Source organism: Hemicordylus capensis, chromosome 15 (assembly GCF_027244095.1).
Source record: "Hemicordylus capensis ecotype Gifberg chromosome 15, rHemCap1.1.pri, whole genome shotgun sequence".
Lineage (NCBI taxonomy): Eukaryota > Metazoa > Chordata > Lepidosauria > Squamata > Cordylidae > Hemicordylus > Hemicordylus capensis.
This window is the reverse complement of record NC_069671.1, coordinates 3,460,387-3,479,977: the sequence shown is the minus strand read 5'-3', so window position 1 is coordinate 3,479,977 and position 19,591 is coordinate 3,460,387. Positions and strand designations below refer to the sequence as shown.

Below are 19,591 nucleotides of genomic sequence, written 5' to 3'. Positions count from 1 at the left end.
TTTCGGGATGTGCCGAACCGGTTTGAACCTCTGAACCGGTTCAAACAACCAGCAGTTCTGCTGTTTCAAAGGTGGGGGAGATAACTTTAAGGTTGGGAGGTGCACTTATCCCTCCCGCCGCATTTCCCCCACCGGCGCTCTGTTTGCAAAGGGTCCCTTGGAGTGGCAGCGTGCCTCTATGCCTCCCCGTTGCCTCGTTGGACCCCATGTCAGTGGAAGTACCAAGCGTGTCGGGTACTCCTGTTGATGTTGGGTCCGATGAGGCAATGGGGCAGCAGGGAGGTACACTGCCACCCTGAGGGACCTTTTGCAAATGGAGCACTGGTGGGGGGAAAGCAGTGGGAGGGGTAAGTGCACCCTCCCCAACCCTTAAAGTCTTCTCCCCCACCTCCGAACTTCCCTGTGCTGGTTCCATGCACATCCCTAGCATCCCTACCCTGGAATAGCACCCTTGGGACACAAAACTCTGAATCTTCAGTAAGCTAAGCCTTTACATGTGTCTGCCCTGTAGCTTTCCACAAGATGGATGCCATAAGAGTGGGGCACAGCCCCATCCTTGCACAACTTTGACCTGCAAAAACAGGTTGGGAGACAGTACAAGGCGCCCCCTCCATCTACCCCACCACTGTCCCGAAGAAAGCCCCACTGAGCTGAATGTCCCATTTCTGAAGTCCCAAGAAGATATGCAGCAAACTGTCCCCTAAATCTTCACATATTGTTGTGCTTTAAATGAGTTCTCCGCTGTGCGTGTTCTGGCAGTATTTTGCACTTCAAGCTCTCAGCTTTGGTCTTCCCCATCTGTAAAATGGGTTTGCTTGTCTTCCAGAATGCCTCCATGCTTCATTCTTGAATATGTGTCCGCTCGCAGAGCCGATTCGCAGCACAGCTGGTGACTTGGCGGCCAGGCAGTAAGGAAGGACCCAAGAGAACAGGAACCAAGATAGCAAAGCAGATTAGTAAGAGCTGCGTTGTACTCCCCAAAGCAGCTGTTGATCCAGCAACAGCTAAGCTGGAACGGAGAGCTCCTATAGCCTGAAGAGGGCCGCACCCATTCCTGCATTGCCTAGGAAGGCCATTTCCCCATGGATACCCCAGTGCTGACTTTCCTCTCCCTCCTGAGGAGACCCACTGAAAGGCAGGGCCCAAACAGCCAGTTATGCAGCACTCCTCCTTTTCTGTTGGAACTCAACTCAGGTATGAGGCCATCTTCTCCCCTAGGGGCTTGGGGAGTGAGGCTGGTGGTTCCAGGGTGGGAAGTGCCTGGTCTTCTGTGTCGCTGGAAACCCCTGCAGGAGGAGCAGCAGGCTTGCATGCATTGCAGTGGAGCCTCTGCAGGAGCAGCAGGGTCTGGGGATCTCCATGTCACCCATCTCTGGGTGGATGTTGGGGCCACGGCTAACAATACTATGTACATGGGACTTCACATGTAAACAGTTCTGCATTTTAATGCTGTGTGGTGCTGAGACAGTTGGGGTCTGGACTGTGCAAGGCTGATCTGTGTTGGTATCAGGGGTGGAGCTACCATTGAGCAGTAGGGTTCAAAGAACCCAGGCCGCCAAGGGGAAGGGCCATGCGAGATGCCTTGTGCACGTGGCCCGATCTCCAGGGCGCCCGCCCCAGCCCTCCCAATTTATCTAGTTAGTTAGTTAGTACACTTATATACCGCCCCATACAAAAAAGTCCCTGGGCAGTTCACAATATAAAACCAATTAAAACATTAACATAATTAAAACAATTTAAAATACAATAAAAACTCTAAAAGCATTTATCACAGTACCTCCCATGACTGCTGCTGGTGTCTCTCTTGTGTTTCTTTTTAGATTGTGAGCCCTTTGGGGACAGGGAGCCATCTCATTTGTTTGTTATTTCTCTGTGTAAACCGCCTTGAGCCATTTTTGGAGGGGCAGTATAGAAATATACCGCCCTAATAACAATAACAATAACAACAACAATTTTTTTTTAAAAAAACAAAAAACCAAAGCTTTAAAACTATAAACTAAAAGCCTGACTAAACAGGTATCTTGACATTCCAACTTTGGCAGGGATATTGTGCAGGGATCTTTTCAGATCGGGGAGCATTGAAGGTGCGGCTGGGCTGGCCATGGGGAGCTGAGAGGTGCTTCTTTTGCCCCAAGCAGCAAAGTAACTTAGGCTGGCCCCACCATCGGATGAGGCTGGAAGGATGGTTGTCAGGCCGTGGCCTGATTCAGAAGAATCCCTGGAGGAACTGCTTGACAATGGTGCCATAGGACCGATCGTCCTCCCAAGGGACCTGCAGCTGGAAGAAAAACACACACAGATGGGGGATTTGTGCCTTGGAGACACAATGGACTCCAAGCCAGTTTGGTTTCAAGCTCAAGCGATAGCAAGCCTACCTCGCGTGCAGAAGTCCCACGTTCAGTGCTTGGCGTCCTCTCCCTGGGGGGCTGGGAAAGACCCCTCTCTGAAACCCTAGAGAGCTGCTCTGGTCAGTGACAAGATGGCCCAGGGATGTTAGTCCCAGGGATGTTAGTCCCCCTCCCTCTGCTAAATTTCAAAGGCACCTAAATGGACCAAGAGTCTGACTCACTGCAAGGTAGCTGGTGACAGACCCTAACCCCGCTTCTGACAAGCTGGAGTGATTAATTTATCGTGAGATGTCTATTATATATATACAGTCATCCCTCGCCAATTGTGGGTTTCCCAATCGCGTTTTTAAGTATCTGTAACTGGGAAAGGTCTCGCCCACAGCGACATGAGTTGGTGAGGTTTTTTGGCAATTGGGGGGGTCCTCAAATTCCGGGGCCCAGGGGCTGATTTGGGGGGCTGAGGGGTGATTTGGGGGGTTCCCCCTCACTCCTCTTACTGTCTCATGGTGATTTGGAGGGATTTCCCCAGCGATTTTAAACTGTATTTTGCGGTCCTTTCGCGACCACGTTTCGCCTAACCCTGCCGTTGATTTCAATGGCTCGCCAACCGCAAATTCACCAACTGCGAGGTTTTCCCAGAAAAGAACCCTCGTGGTTGGTGAGAGTTGACTCTGTGTGTGCGCGCGCGCAAACTATTATTATTCTCCTCTCTCACAGTTGTACATGGTTTTGTTTGAGTGTCTGTATGAGAGTACATTTTTATCGTCTGCCGGGAAGTAAGTGCTAGCAGCCTCCCTTGAGCCCTTTCTCCCTGATCGTGAGGAAGGGCTCTATATCTGCCAATCCACCATCTTGTTTCAAGATGGCGGCCTCTAAAAGCATAGACAACCCTGTTTTGTAACTCACGAGCTGACAGCTGGATACAAACTAAACTCACGGCACTATGCTAAAAGAAGCAGAAAGTAAGCTCTATCCGTCCTACTTAGACCGACTTGTTCGCTTACCGGAACTTTCCAAGGAGAAATGTAAACATTTTGATATTTGAGGCATTTCTGACGGGAACCAGATTTCGCTTCTTGAGCAAGCAGGTCCCAGCGGGCCCCCTCTCCCAGGTTCCCAGTTGGATCAGCTGGGTCCAGGATGACTGGTCTGAAACCCAAAAAGAGGAAAAGGCAGTAAAGTACAGTGGTTAAAGAGCTAAACCTGAGCTCGGGAGTACTGTACAGCTGTGACGTTCTCAGCATAGCCATTGGCAAGCTATTCCAGATCAGCCTCAGTATTTCCACAGGGACATTGGAAGCTGCTCCATTCTGAGTCGGACTCCTGGTCCGCCCAGCTCCATAGTGTCTACACTGACGGGCAGCAGCTTTCAAAGGATACAGGCAGGCGTCTCTCCCAGCCCTACCTGGAGATGCTGCCAGGGAGTGAACCTGGGACCTTCTGCCTGCAAGCCTGCAGGTGCTCTTCCACTGAGCTTTGGCTCAGTCCCTTAAGGGATTCCCAATCCCTTTTGCCCAAAACCCCTTGCTAACTGGACAAAGAGGCACCTTTTTATTTAATTTTATTTATTTATGTAGTTATTTATTTATTATATTTTTATACTGCCCGATATGTATATCTCTAGGCGGTGTACAAAATTTTAAATATTTACAAGCCACAAATTAAAATACATGACAATAAAAAAAACCAGAATAAAATTATTAGAACAAGTTTATAAAATTATTAACATTAATTCCAATTAAAAGCCCAAGAGAACAGGAGGGTCTTGAGGTTCTTCCTGAGAAATAAACAGAGAAGGAGATGGAATAAGCAGGGAGCTTATTCCAAAGCCCTGGGGCAGCCACAGAGAAAGCCTGGTCCTGAATCACCACCAGACGAGCTGGTGGCAACCGTAACTGGACCTTTTTAACATGGTGATTCTCTTTTATTTAGCAGGGGGAGAGTAACTGGCCCTCTCCACCCCCAGCACAGCATCCCTCCAGTGGCTGTTGCTAGCATCTGTCCTGTGTTTCTTTTTAGACTGTGAGCCCTTTGGGGACAGGGAGCCATCTTATTTTTCTATTTATTATTTCTCTATGTAAACCACTTTGGAAACTTTTGTTGAAAAGCGGTATATAAATATTTTTTGTTGTTGTTAAGAGGAATATCTGACAGTGCTCACATGTCGTGCTTGCTACCCCAAAGCCAGCTCCTCTCTCCTCATAGGAACATAGGAAGTTGCCACCCAGGCTTTTAATTAGATCTACATTTTTTTAAAAAAATAGTGTTCATTTTAAATGATTTTAATGTTTAAATGATTTTAATTGTTAACATGATTTTAATTTGATTTAGTCTTGATTTTGATTGTTAATTGATTGTTAATTGTTTTTATTTTGTTGTGCCACCGTAAGTGGCACAGTGGGGAAATACTTGACTAACAAGCGGAAGGTTGCCGGTTCGAGTCGAAATCGACTTGACGGCACACTGTACCCTTTATTTTGTTGCAAACCGCCCTGAGCCATTTTTGGAAGGGCGGTATATAAATCAAATACATTTAAAAAAAATTATAGGGGGTTTTGTGGGGAGGTTTTTTGCCCATCTTTATTCGAAAGAACAACCCTACTCTTTGCGATTAAATGAGCACAGGATAAGCGTTTGGCAAAATAAAAGAATCTGGAATAGACAAATGGAATATTAGGGTAGGCAGTTACAAGCACACAAGACTCACGAAACGCACATCGTTGGAGGGAGGCACCGGAAACTGACCTGCGTTTCAACAGCTGGCCCTGCAGGTATCGTTTAATGGCCAGATCCTCAAAGTCATAGGATTTGGTCCAAAATATGCAGAGCTGCTTATAGTTCTCAATGAGCCAAAGCACCGTCTGGAATCCTTCTGCCATATCGAAATCCGGCTCTCGGCTTCCTTTTTCCCAGGCATAGACAGCTAGCAACTCCAGGGCATATTTGGGGGGTAGTGACTCTCCTTCTCGGAGCTGCGATTTGCAAGGGAGTACGTACTAGGAGACAGGAAGGGGGAAAGATGTGGTGTGGGAAGTGTTTATTCTTTCGGTTGTGTCGTCAGCAGAACAAACTAGCAGTTGCACAGAAAGAACAGAAGCAATAGAAGGGAAAGGAAGGGAGAGGCGGGCTTTTAAATACAAGCAGTAATCCCCTGCTAACGGAGCAAAGAGGCACCTTTTAAAATCGGTGATTCTCTTTATTTAGCAGGGGGAGAGCAGCTGGCCTACAACTCCCATAATACCTGGCTATCGGCCACTGTGGCTGGGGATTATGGGAGTTGTAGTTGCTGGGACCGGAAATGTCAGCACAGAGAGGATGATGACAGCAAGCACAGCTGCAACATCTCAACAGGATGCATAACCTTCTTTTCTGCATCATTACAAGTTATACGCTGCTTAGAACTGGGATCTTGAGCACATCTTGTCCCTGGGAGCCCACATACCTTCTTATACCAGTATTTCACCAGGCGGATGAGACTCTTCACCTTGGTGGGCCGTTGAGAAATGAATGTCTTCTGTAACTCCGTGAAGCACCTGGAGAATTCCCCAGGCTGGCCTCTCGCCTCAATCAGCTTGACGTACACCTGGGGGTCAGGCTTGGTGTTGCTGATCTGGCCTGTCGTGGAAAACAAACACAGACTAATATATTGTGACATGATGTTATGGCAGACTAAAAGGCTGTTCTGACGAGAAGCCAAGCCCAGAGTTGGCTACCTGTAAGCAGGGGCGTATCTAGGGGTAGGGCAGGCAGGGCACATATCCCGGGCGCCACTTGAAGGGGGGCACAATTTTTTAAAATTAATTTTTTTAAAAAAAATGTCCACCGAAAACAAAATGGCCACCGCGCATGCTCAAATGGCCTCTGTGAGGCCCTAGGCCATGCCAGGCCTCACAGAGGCCATTTGAGCACGTGCAGTCACCATTTTGTTTTCAGTGGCCATTTTAAAAATATATATATATTTTAAAAATGGCCACCGCACATGCTGAAATGGTCCCTGCAAGGCCCTAGAGGCCAGAGAGGGGAGGGGAAACCTTTGCAGACCACCCCCCAGCCTTTAGGAAGCCCCCCGAAGGGACTACAGGTAATTTTTTTAAAATTAATTTTTTAAAAAATAATAATAAATTTTTAAAAAAAAAAAATTTATTTTTTTAAATTAATATAATAGAAGTCACTGTACACATATTCAGTTTGGCACTATGTACAGAGAATCAGATGGGTGTCAGATGTTTGGACAGGGAGCGCAATTTCAGTGCTTGCCCTAGGCACTATTTTCCCTAGATACGCCTCTACCTGTAAGAAGGGCCAGGAGGCATGATGAGCCTCCCAACGGCACCTCGGGGAGCGACCCCGTCTCATAAATGAAGTTCAGAGAGCGAGCACCCCCTTAACCTCATTTCCTGATCATGAGCCAGTGCTCTGAAGCACTGATGGGTGCCTGCAGGGCCGGTGCAACCATTAGGCCAACTCGGCAGCCGCCATGGGCGCAGACCTCAGAGGGGCGCAGAGCGTAGAGTGCCCATGTGTTTGCCTAGGGCGCAAAACAGTCTGGCACTGGCCCTGCCCACCCACCGCTGGGGGGACCCCCCAAATGCACCGCGCACTCCAGTGGTGCCTTGCGGAATCCCAAGGGGCAGGGATGACACATCCAGGGGCGTAGCTATAATTGAGCGAAAGGGTTCAAAGAACACGGGCCGCCAGCTCCTGAGGGCCCTCCAGCTCCATCCCTCCCTATTTTCTTCATTGTCTCCCTCACTCTGGGGGGCCACCCGAGAGAGGGATGAACACGGGCCCCCTCTCCCCTAGCTACGCCCCTGGACACATCCTGTCCCCCACACTCCTTGGGACAGTAGCCGACCCTCAGGACCCATGATCCACATGCCCAGACAGTCCTCGGAGATTGTGGGCAGGGAAGGTGGGCTTCTGTAGCCCTCCTCACCCGCCGCCTGCCACCTCGCCCAGTCGTGAGAATGAATGACCTCTAAGACTTCTTATGCGTACAGTCCTGTTGTCCTGCTTATCAGAACCTGAAGGATAATCCCACAGCATAATGCTGGTTCAGATGATACTGACCAACAAGCCTGAAACCATGGTGAGGAGGGAGCATGTACAGCCACATCCCTCCCCACCCCCCGTCCGCATCCAATTCGAATCGGCCTCAATATGCAGATGAATTTGTCTGTTGAGGGGTGGATTCCCGGCTCAGCCTCCCTCCAGTGGCTGTTGTTGGTTTCTGCCTTCTGTTTCTTTTTTGACTGACAGCCCTTTGGAGACAGGGAACCATCTTCTTATTCTTTTTATGTGTAAACTGCTTTGAGAATTTCAGTATGGAAAAGCTGTTTACAAATAGTATGAGTAGGTGCTGGTGCTGGTGGCGATAGTGGTTAGGGATGAACCCCCTGCCTGATTATGCACCAACAGGACAGGAAACTAGATGCTGTGGAGACATGTGTCCACACATTCATAGGCACATAGGAAGCTGCGTTATACTAGGGACGTGCATGAAATCTAAGTGAATTCGAATTGAGTCAAGTGTGAATCCATTGAATAGTGTGGAGATTCATTAGAAATAGATTCAAATCCGGGTGAATTTGAATCTGTTCGAATGAATCTCCAACTATTCAATGGATACGAATTTGAATCGATTCAAATCCAGATCAATTCACTCTAATTTCGTGCACATCCCTACCTTATACCAAGTCATAACTTCTTTTTTTTTGGTCCATCTAGCTCAGTATTCTTTTCCTGACTAGCAACGGCTCTCCAAGGTTTCAAGTAGGAGTGTGTCTCTCATCCCTGTCTAAGACACCAGGGAGTGAACCTGGGACCTTCTGCATGCAAGCAGATGCTCTACTACTGAGCTATAGGCCCATCCCTTGAGGGGAATAGCTTACAGCAGAGAGTGCTCACACGTAGTCACCCACCCAAATGCAAATCAGGACAGACCCTGCTTAGCAGGGAGAACAATTCCTTCTCACTACCACAAGATCAGCTCTCCTCCCTCCACCATATGAATCTGGGCTGGTCAGGAACGATCACCTCAACCAGCCTACAGTATCAAGAAGAGAGCATGAAATTCTCTGTCGAAAAGCCCACCCAATCCACTCTGAGCACCTGCTCTTGAATTCACACAGCAGGCATATTGTGCCTCCTTAACTGTCAAGGCCATAAGGCCTCAGGATGAGATAAGCCATGTGAATGAACTGCAGAGCCCACATTCTCTTTGGTCACAGAGATCTTTGTGAGGGCTATGCTTGCATAAACTCCCCAGGGGAGAACTGCTCAGATAGACCAGTAACCAGAAACAATTAAGCTGCATTTGTTCTCCAGTTTAAATGCTTCTGCCCTGTTTTTCATTCCAGCAAGTCGTAAATGATAAATCTGTGAGTTAGCAGAAGTCTGTTGTGTGCGGCTAGTCTCTCATACCCTATAAGGCAGGCCTAACAAAGAAAGGATCGTTCTTATAGTCTCTTTGGGCAAGTGCTTTGCTCTCAAGGCAAAGCATTTGGATGATGGTAAAGACCTTGCTATCCTCTTTGGTGAGTTATTGATAAGGCTGTTAAAATAATCTGTTCCTAATTACTGCTACTGATGCAGTAATACCACTGTATAAGGATAGGCAGGGTTTCTTAACCTTGGGCCCCCAGATATTGTTGGACTACATCATCCTCAGCCACAAAGGCCATGTCTGGGGACGATGGGAGTTGTAGTCCAACAACATCTGGGGGCCCAAAGTTAAGAAACTCTGCTCTAGGGCAGGGCAGCTCAACTTCAGCCCTCCGGCAGATATTGGCCTACAACTCCCATAATCCCTGGCTATTGGCCACTGTGGCTGAGGATGATGGGAGTTGTAGTCCGAAAACAGCTGGGGGGGCAATGTTGAGCAGGCCTGCTCTAGGGTTAAAATAAGAGAAACCAAAGGGGAACATAGCCCATTCATTGGGGGAGAGGGGATTTGATTATCACAGAAGCCACCAGCACTCCACCAGCTCTGGTAGGGAAGAAGACATCCTCAGCAGGCAGCCTCACCCATAGCATCATAGGCAGGCAGCACATCAAATTCAATGGTCTCTGTGAAGTCATATGATTGGAGCTCAAAGCTGAGCACACGTGGATTCTCCCTTTTCGTTGGCTGAATGAAGACATCAAAATCCTGCCAGTCTTTGAGCTTTTCCTTAATTTCTAAGATAATCCCCGACTGGGTATTTTTCTGGTCTGTGTAGTCTTTGAATATGTCCAGAAACAGCACCAGGTCAGCATCTGAACTCCCTTTCAGAGCCGTTCCTTTTCCCAATGAACCACCCTAGGAAAGAGAATTACATTGTCACAAATGGCATATTCCCAATTCCCTGTGCCCAGGTGATCCCTGTACACTTTGAGCAACCACTAGTGGAAGACCTTAGGCCTGTTCACACGATCATTTGGGAGCGAGTTGGAGGGTCGGAGAGTCTTACCCCAGTAGCAGCACAGAAGGAGAACTTTGGTTTGGGTCAGCAAACCCTAAAAACATATGATTAAGCCAGGCCTGGCATCCGTTGTTGAAATGAGGAGCTGATAGTCCTCCAAGGCCTCCTTCCCAGTATGCTTTGCACTGCCAGTAGACTGGAAGGCCTCATTGCATTAGCAGCTGCCCTCTGATTGGCCACGAAGGAGCAGGAGGTGGACCCAGCCCTGCTGAATGGCTATAGCAACAGGATCATAGAATGTGCTTTGCAGAGTGGCACATCCAGGGACGGCAGTCCCTCTAGCCACCACTCTCTATCATTTCCAGGCCTGCTGGGTCCTGGTAGATGAGTAGAAAAGGTAAGTGATTCACATGACCAGAAGAGCAAGGTAGGAGAGCAATCCTCTCCTCTCCTCCCTTGGTTAAGAACAGGGTAAAGAATCTGGGTTGCCCTGCTTTGAGCATCCTGGGCTGCAGGGATTTTTGTGGCTTCATACAATTGTTAAAATGTGGGTAGCCTAGCTTGTGCCCTGTTTTTGACAATTATGTGAACCAGGCACTTCTCTAGGACACATACATGTTTGTACTAGAAGGGTGTGCAACAAGTGTTGTGCAACAAATCATTGCGCAATGAGCCGTGTGCAATTTGTCACCGTCTTCTACACAAGCAAGGGCTAGTCTCCCATAGGCTTTCCTCTCTTTGCACCACATCCTTGTATTATATCCTTAAGGTAGAGACCCAGCATGATGCTAGCCCAACGCTCATCCTGACATAGTGGAATTTACCTGCTCTATGTCCTTCAGCATGGACAATGTCCCTCCACAAGCACGTTCTTAGGATGCCAACCAATAAGTAATAACCCCAAACCACTGAGACTTTTGGTGTATTTAAAACATTTTGAGTTTATATTTATTTTCAATATAAAAATCTCGTGGGAAGAAACAGGAGCCCTTACTTTCTGAGTGCCTGGTAACTGAACCAGTTTTGAACCCATTAGCACGTCTTGTGTTTAGGGGCTCCATTCAGGTTCAAAGCCACCACAATATTCTTCGATCCATATTCCATTGCAGTTCTCTGAAAAATGCCTCTGAACTTATTTTGCTTCAAGTTTGGTTGAACACCCTGCCTACGTGTGTGTGTGTGTGTGTGTGTGTGTTTGTACACACACATACATACATGTGCATGAATGTGTATGTGTGCACACACACATACACACACACACAGAGACTTAGGTACTGGTGTTCACACATGTCCTGTGGACACTGGCTGCCCTGTCCCCAGGAGTAACTAGGGTCCCACCGTCTGCTGTTGCCACTACCAACCCACCACCCACCCACCCGGCTTCCATGGCTTTACTACTGCTAACCAGACACCTGTCTGCCTTTCCAGCCTTGGTAGGCCCTGGAAAATCTTGCTGCAACTGCGCCACAACTGACTGGCTGCCCACTGAGGCCAAACAGGGGGCTGGGTGGTGGCAGTGGCGGCAGCAGCAAAGCATGGTGGGGCTGTGGCCAGTCGGTTGGTGGAGGTGAAGCTAGCAGCAGCAGGTGAGCCGAGGCTGCCTGCAGGAGCACAGCCATGGTAGTAGGGGCCCCAAAAACTTGGACATCAGCCGCCACCAGCCTTGCTACGCCACTGCACACACCACTGCATTCTGCAAGTCATTATTACTTGTAAAAGGGCCAAAGTTATACAAGGTGCTTGTGATGGCACCCTCCCTGGGACCTTCTCCTCCACATGCCTCCCATCTTCCCCACAAATTGATAACAGCTCAGGGATTCCACTGAGTTCCGTTCTTCCTTGAGCCCAGCAGGATTTGTCTGAACCCTGCTCAAAACTTGCAGTCAGCTCCTCCCCACTCAGCAGGCAAACTCTAAATATGCTGCTCTTAGCAGAAGAATGGAAGAAAAATGGACACAAAGTGGGAGAATTACTCTCACTGGTGCATCCAGGTCTCCATTTCTCCCCCTCCCTCCAAACGGGCTCTGGAGAATCCAGCTTAATAACAATGAGGTCATTCACACAATCAAAAACTGTTCTCCCTGGATTTGGGAGCTGTGTGTGCTCCCAATTTTCGGTTGTGTGGAAGCAAGGTCGAAGGAAAAGCTACCCAACTGAAAACTTGGAGCACACACAGCTCCCAAGCCCTGGTAGAACTCAGTTTTTGTTTGTGTGAATAGCCTCAATTCTTTCCTCCTCCTCCATCATCATCATCATCATCATCATCATCAAATTTAATAGTGGAGCATAAGCTCATCGTTCTCTTCCTACACCATTCTTCTAGTGCCCATGCCCCAGCATTTACCTTGACAACCTTTGGTACCCGAGGCAGCCGCTGGGATTGGGGCCCAGATGGATCTGTGAAGCACTTATTCTTGAAGAATGTACATATTCTGTCAACAGCCTCATTCATTTTATCCAGGAACTCTTTATTAGGCTGGAGAAACATAGAGATAAACCTATCCAGCTTCCTTGGTTCCGTGTTGTAAAGATCCTCCATAGCAGAGATGTAGGGAAGAGAGAACACGCTGCCATCTAAGCCTGATAGATGCACCTGCAAGCGAACAGAAAAGAGGTGCTAACTCTGATCTGGTCACTGCTTTTGGCCGAATTCACACGTAATGTGGAACCAAAGCTGAATAGACCGGCAGTTCTGCGGACGTTACGTCCAAATGCGGGCAATTCAGGTTATGCTCAGCAACGAAACCGAGGGTTCGGATTTAGAACTCCAGTCGGAACCCTCGGGTTGCAGTGAGTCTAGTTGCTTCGATCCAAGGTTCCAGGCAGCCTGAGGCATGTTTGGATTTGGAACTGCAGGCTGCTTGCCCTGGAACTCCCTCAACCCTGGCATGGTTGGCTGTGCAGGTTGACCTCAGTAAAGAAGGACTGACTGCAGGGAGACTGCTCTCCTAAATGCCCGAATTTGGATGGGAGAGTAGGGGGAGGGGGGCATGGAACTGCGGGCCCTCTGGACCTGTGTTTCCGCATTACATGTGAATATGGCCTTTGTTTTCTCAGCCTTCCCTTTACTGGCTGCAGCATATTTGATCTATTGGCAAACACCGCAGTTCCATGCAAATGTATACATTTCAAACCTGACTGCAGATTCTTCCAGGCACAACCGGATTCAGCGGGAGATTTTTCACCAAACCAAGCTGGTGCTTAACCAGCAGTGTGCAAATTCTGCCTGGCCTTAGGACTCAGCTCCCCCACCCCCCCCAGCTTTGGCCATCTAAAAGCTGTTGTGGCTGGCGATGGTGGGAGTTTATATATTCTGTTTATTTATTGTTACATTTGTATACTGCCTATCATTAAAACAATCTCAAGGCAGTTCACATAGAAAAAAAATTAAAACAAGACTATAAAAGTTACACAATTAAAATATTAAACTAGAATATAAAAACATAAAGCCAGTTTCATTCTACTTAGAATGCCTTGCTCACTTACCGGGACATCCCAAGGAAGAACCTGGTAACCCTGATCACGCATGAAACATTTCTGACAAGATACACGCTTAGCTTCTTGCGCAAGCAGATCCCAGCGGCCGCTCTCTCCCAAGTTCCCAGTTGGATCAGCCGGGTCCAGGATGACTGGTCTGGAATCCAGTAACAAGAAGAGGCAGTGCGGTACAGTGGTTAATGAAGTGAACACTAGCCAGGGAGATCTGAGTTCAAACCTCTGCTTAACTGTGAAGTTCACAGCATGGCCATCAGCAAAATGCTCCCCATCAACCTCTGGTTATCCATCTGCCAAGTGGCTTAGTTAAAATTAAAGGCTTAACTTGAGAGGACTTTAAGGCATTTTCTACACCAAGGTAGGGGTGCCCAGGCTCTCCAGCTGTTGTTGGACTACAATACCCATCACCCCCAGCTACAGTTTACTGCAGCTGGGGATGATGGGAGTTATAGTCCAGCAACAGTTGTGGAGCCTCCGGTTGGCCAACCTGCACTAAGGTGTCATGGAGCAGACAGAGGTTCATTCTGAACTGCAGGTAAAAGAAAGTGGAGCCAACATTTGAAGCAGCCCTTATAGTTACTCGTTCAAAAGCGGGATGGCAGAGCACCATGAACCATTGAGAACGTTTGTCTCCATGCTTCCTCTGCTGATTTCTGTAGCCCAAGGCTGCACAACATCAGCTCTCCAGGATTTTGGAACTACAACTCCTATCATCCCTCGCGACAATGGCCAATAGGGACGATGGGAGCTGTAGTCCAATGTCTGCAGGAGGGCTGAGGTTGTGCAGGCCTATGTCGATCAGGCTGCTCTTAAAGGGAAGGAAGTGGGAGAGGCCACGTCTTCCTGGTCACTTGGCAATCCTAATAGCCTATTGTAGGGCAATTATGGGGTATTGTGGACAGGCTGGGGTTTTTAAAAAAAAATGTTTTGGCAGATCTTTAACCAAATATACCCAACTCTTTGTGATTAAATGAGTGCAGGACAGGCTTTTGCAGAGGAACGGAATCAGGCATACAGCAGGGTCCTTGGCAAAGGGGACCAGGTGGGACTTACACAAGAACAGAACAGTTACAAGCACCCAGGACAGGTATGGTCCTTTTCCCATCAAATGCCAGCACATATGAAAGGAATGGGAAACAGACCTGGGTTTCTGGAGCTGCTCCTGCAGGTGTTGTTTGATGGTCTCATTCTCAAAGTCATAGTAGGTCGTCCAAAATATGCAGAGCTCTTTATAGTGTTCAATGAGCCAAAGGACCGTCCGGAACCCCTCTGCCGTGTCAAAATTCGGATTACCACTTCCTCTTTCCCAGGCGTAGACCGCTAGGAGCTCCATGGCATACTTGGGGGGTAAGGATGCTTTCCCTCGGAGCCGTAATTTGTACTAGGAAGGGCAGGAAAGGGAAAAGATGTGGTGCTAGAACATGAGGTTTTTCTTTATTCCTTTTATGCAGCCAGCAAAACAAACTAGTGGATGCATATGAAGAATAGAAGCAACCGAAAGGAAATAGAGGAAGAGTGTGTTTTTAAATGCAGAAAGAAGCTCTCGCTCTGTTTTTATCGCTAGTCTTGGGTGGCTGCTGGACTGTATTTTCTGTTGCTGGCCAGCAAACCAGGATTAACAGAATGGTTAGGAGATGGTCTCCGGATAGCTGAGAATCTCTCTCTGTTTTTGAATGGGATACCCACTGGACCTTGGAGAAGGTTACCTTTCAGCTGAGAGCTGGGGGAGAGACAGCAGAGAAGAATTTGGAGACAGAAAGAGATGGAGACAGCAGGCGTGCCAACAGGTAGCCACCGCTTTGTGAGAATTCCTCCTGTTTGCCTCTACTCCTTGGGCGTTTGTAAATATAGCAAACTAGTAGGTTAGGCCCGTCATCGACCAGGCAAAGTCATTTTTGTGTAGATCACACTTATAGGAAAGTTCACAAAATTAAATATATGTCATTGAAATTTTTTTAATTGATGTGCTTGCAAAAGGGAAGTTAAAGAACAGAAATCTGTAGGATTCAACTTCAAACATTATTCATTGTATTGGATAATTACCACATATGATAAATTTGAGTCATAGTAAATCTGAAGCTGAGAAAGATTCTGCCCTCCTGACAGCTCCCTCCTGAATTGTTTGGGACCCCTGGGGGGTCTCGACCCCCCCAGTTTGAAAACCCCTGCAGTAGGAAGTTTGATTCGGTGTTGAGTGCAGGGCTGCTTAACTTTGGCCCTCCTGCAGATGTTGGCCTACAACTCCCTGGCTATTGGCCGCTGGGGCTGGGGGTGGGTGGGCATTATAGGCCAGAAAGAGCTGGAGGGCCGAAGTTGAGTGGCCCTCTAGTGCCCAACCTTGTATCCTCAGATACTGTTGGACTCCAACTCCCATAATCCCCAGCCACAGTAGCCAAAGGCTGGGTATTCCGGGAGCTGGGGTGCAATAACATCAGGGGGACTCAAGTCCGGGGATCCTTGCTCTTGTGTGTTAAATAAGACTTTGCAAAGCAAGAGTTAGATTCAAAGTCAAGCATTGCAGAAACCTGGAACTGAAATACGGAAAGGATTGGAACATCAACCAGAGCTGCAACATCTCAAGAGAACACACAGCCCCGTTCCGTGCGTCATGCAGGTGTTACATGTTATACACCGCTTAGAACTGGGATCTTGAGCACCTCTTGTCTCTGCAAGTCCACATACCTTTCTATACCAGTATTTCACCAGGCGGATTAGATTCTTCACCTTGGTGTCACATCGAGAAATGAAATTCCTCTGCAGCTCTGTGAAGCACCTGGAGAACTCCCCAGCACTGCCTCCTGCCTTAATCAGCTTGATGTATACCTGGGGGTCAGGCTTGTAGTCACCGTTATACTGGCCTGCCATGGAAAACAAACATGGGCCAATATTACGACGGGGGACAACATACTAAAGCTTCTTAGGCATGCAGTTCTGTTAGAACATAAGAATAGCCCTGCTGGATCAGGCCCAAGGAGGCCCATCTAGTCCAGCATCCTGTTTCGCACTGTGGCCCACCAGATGCCGCTGAAAGCCTACAGGCAGGAGTTGAAAGGAGCATGCCCTCTCTCCTGCTGTTACTCCCTGCAACTGTTACTCAGAGGCATCTTGCCTTTGAGGCTGGAGGTGGCCCACAGCCATTGATAGACCTCTCCTCCATGAAGTTCTCCAAACCCCTCCTCAAGCCATCCAGGTGGCAGAGAATTCCACAAGTGGATTATCCGTTGTGTGAAAAAGTACTTGGGTTTGTTGGTCCTAAATTTCCTGGCCATCCCTATCCACTTTCTCCACACCATGCACGATTTTATAGACCTCTATCATGTCTCCCCGCAGTTGTCTTTTTTCTAAACTAAAAAGCTCCAGGTGTTGTAGCCTTGCCTCATAAGAACGGTGCTGCAGGCCCTTGATCATCTTGGTTGCCCTCTTCTGCACCTTCTCCAGTTCTACAGTATCCTTTTTGAGACACAGTGATCGAAACTTCAGACATTATTCCAAATGTGGTTGCACCACAGATTTGTACAAGGGCGTTATAATATTAAAAGTAAAGTGTGTCGTTGAGTCCATGTCGACTCATGGCAACCACAGAGCCCTGTGGTTGTCTTTGGAAAAATACAGGAGGGGTTGACCATTACCTCCTCCCGCGCAGTATAAGATGATGCCTTTCCCGTAGTCTGGGAAACACACCAGTGGGGATTCGAACCGGCAACCTCTGGCTTGCTAGTCAAGTCATTTCCCCACTGTGCCATTAGGTGGCTATTATAATATTAGCAGTTAGCAGTTTTAGGGATCTTAATGATCCCTGGCATGGGATTTGTCTTTTTCATAGCTACCGCACACCGAGTTGACACTTTCAGCAAGCTGTCCACCACAACCCCACGATCCCTTCAACACCCCCAGCTCTGGTTGGGAAGAAGATGACATCGCCAGACAGACGGCCTCACCGAGAGCATCGTAGGCAGGCAGCACATCAAATTTAATGGACTCTGTGAAGCCAGAGGAGGAGAGCTCGAAGTTGATCGAACGTGGGGTATTCCACTTTTCATCAATGGACATATCAAACGGAGTCTGTTTTTGCCACTCTTTGAGCCTTTCCTTAATCTTCAGGATGATCTCTGTCTGGGTATTTTTCTGGTCTGTGTAGCCTTCAAAGCTTTTCAGGAACAGCACCATGTCGGCATCCGAACTCCCTTTCAGAGCTGTCCCTTTCCCCAACGAGCCACCCTACAAAAGAGAACGATGTTACGTCACAAACAGTTTATTCCTGTCCCCCTGTACTTCTTGTGGACTTCTGAGATGATTGGGGAGGTTCAAATCCCTGCTTTCCAACGAAGCATGCTGGGAAACCTTGGCTGAAGCGCTCTCCCTCATGCTTTGGTATCATCCAGAGTTCATGGCAGGAATGGGTCCTATGAAGGGCTGCCTTTGAAACCCATTTGGATCCTTCAGCTGATTCATGAACTGGGTTGATCCACCAGGATGCTCCACTCTGAGCATCATTTGCCAGTGTTAACAGATCTCCACGGGCTTCCATTTTATTTGTGGGGCCATTCAAAGGCCGCGATTTCACCTTTAACACCCTCAGAACGTGGGACCTGAGAATCTGAAGGATACTTTCCTCCTGTATGGATTTTATTTATTGTTTCAGAGATTTATACCCTGCCTTTCAATGGAATGATCCTCAAGGTGGTTTACGATCATCTGCAATTAGGCAACGATAGTTTAGAAAGTCCTCATTCACCACTCAGGAGTCCTTTCTCTTTGCCTAATGGCAGAACCTAGGAGATGCTCCCAGGAGCAACCCATTCACTAGGCAGACCTAGGCAGTCGCCTAGGGCACCATTTCTTCAGGAGGTGCCTAAACATCTTCAGCATGCAAGCAGGTAGGTGCTCTTCCCAGAGCGGCCCCATCCCCTGAGGGGAATATCTTACAATGCTCACACATGTAGTCTCCCATGCATATGCAACCCAGGGTGAACCCTGCTTAGCAAAAAATTCACACTTGCTGCCACAAGACCAGCTCTCCTCTCCCTGACCCCCATTCCCCAAAGGGCCTGCACTTTTCTGCACCCCAAAAGACACAGTCTTCTTTGCTCATTGCACCTCAGTCCCCAAAGAAAGAGTTGGAGGCTGTTCACACCACCGAAAACTTGGCAAGACACGTGTCGTACCCAGGTTTAGGAGCGGTGTGTGCTCCCAATTCTTGGTTGTGTGGCAGCAAAGAACTATATGGAAGGAGGGATTGTGTGAGAGACCGGAGCTGCATAGGACAGCTTTTCCTCCTACCTTGGTCAAATGCTGGGAATGAGAGCCAGGTAGGATGGCACTGCCGGACCCAGCTCCCGTCTCCCACACAATCACTTCTCCCTCCTCCCACCTAGTTGTTTGCTCCCACACAACCCAAAATTGGGAGCACCCACCACTCCCAAACCTGGGTAGGACACTTGTTCTGCCCAGTTTTCGGTTGTGTGAACAGCCTCTTCGTCTCATAAGTTGCAGCTCTTCCCTTGAATTGCCTGCCTCGGCATTCGTTTCCCAAATGAAATGGCCTCAGGATGGATTTCCAAATTAACAGCAGAGTGTGAGTGCTGGATGCAGAGGCAATCTTACCCCTGGACTTTGGGGCTGAAGTCCAGGGCCTCCACAGCCCCTGGGCCCACCCCAAATTCTCTTTAGTCTGTCCCGGGTGGTGTGGTCACCTGGCCGAGCATGATGATGCTTAATTTGCAGGGGAGGGGTCCTCCAAAGGCCTTTAGGTCCAGGCTCCAAATTTACTCAGGTACACCTCTGGGTGGATGGGGGTGGTGACAGCAATGGAGGCCACCCCAAGCTTGTCCCGGGGCTGCCATCATGATCTCTACACCACTGCTTTGATGCCCTGCCCACATGTGCACACACACAGACTCACACCCCATTGCCATTTGCAGGTCATTAATATGTCTAAAGAATGCCAACTGTGCTTATGAGCATGCCCTGGGGGCTCTCGGCCTCCATTCTTCCTGCCTTGCCAAATCAATCTATACCACAGGGGCTCTACACAGCAGGCTACCTGGCATCATCATAATTAATTAATTAATTAATTAATTAATTAATTAATATATTTACCAATCTATCCCCTCCCTGATACGTTCCCCTTTCTTACTGGAATCTGCCCACGCCATCCTTTCTAGCACCCAGATCCCAGCACTAGAGAGGAGAGCTGGGCTTGTGCTCGCAAGCAGGACTTGTCGCCTTAGCTAAGCAGGGTCTGCCCTGGTTGCATATGAATGGGATAATAGAAGTGTGAGCACTGCAAGATATTCCCCTCAGGGGATGGAGCCGCTCTGGGAAGAGCAGAAGGTTCCAAGTTCC

At 48.4% G+C, this 19,591-nt stretch overlaps 1 protein-coding gene across 3 annotated transcripts in view; it reads right to left on the bottom strand.

The window, feature by feature from the left end:
* Nucleotides 1–315: 315 nt before the first annotated feature.
* Nucleotides 316–19,591, bottom strand: part of LOC128338124 (2'-5'-oligoadenylate synthase 2-like) — a 32,725-nt gene continuing 13,449 nt past the window's right edge. For 2 of the 3 annotated variants that reach the window (XM_053280104.1, XM_053280103.1), the window contains 10 exons: nt 17,185–17,464; nt 15,929–16,104; nt 14,389–14,627; nt 13,238–13,385; nt 12,096–12,344; nt 9,375–9,648; nt 5,791–5,963; nt 5,094–5,344; nt 3,353–3,497; nt 316–2,278 (listed from right to left, as the gene is read on the bottom strand). In XM_053280104.1, the coding sequence (XP_053136079.1) occupies nt 2,207–2,278; nt 3,353–3,497; nt 5,094–5,344; nt 5,791–5,963; nt 9,375–9,648; nt 12,096–12,344; nt 13,238–13,385; nt 14,389–14,627; nt 15,929–16,104; nt 17,185–17,464 (2,007 nt within the window). In that variant the 3' untranslated portion in view covers nt 316–2,206. The remainder of the gene's footprint in view (nt 2,279–3,352; nt 3,498–5,093; nt 5,345–5,790; nt 5,964–9,374; nt 9,649–12,095; nt 12,345–13,237; nt 13,386–14,388; nt 14,628–15,928; nt 16,105–17,184; nt 17,465–19,591) is intronic. The other variant, XR_008312523.1, reaches the window with a different exon arrangement.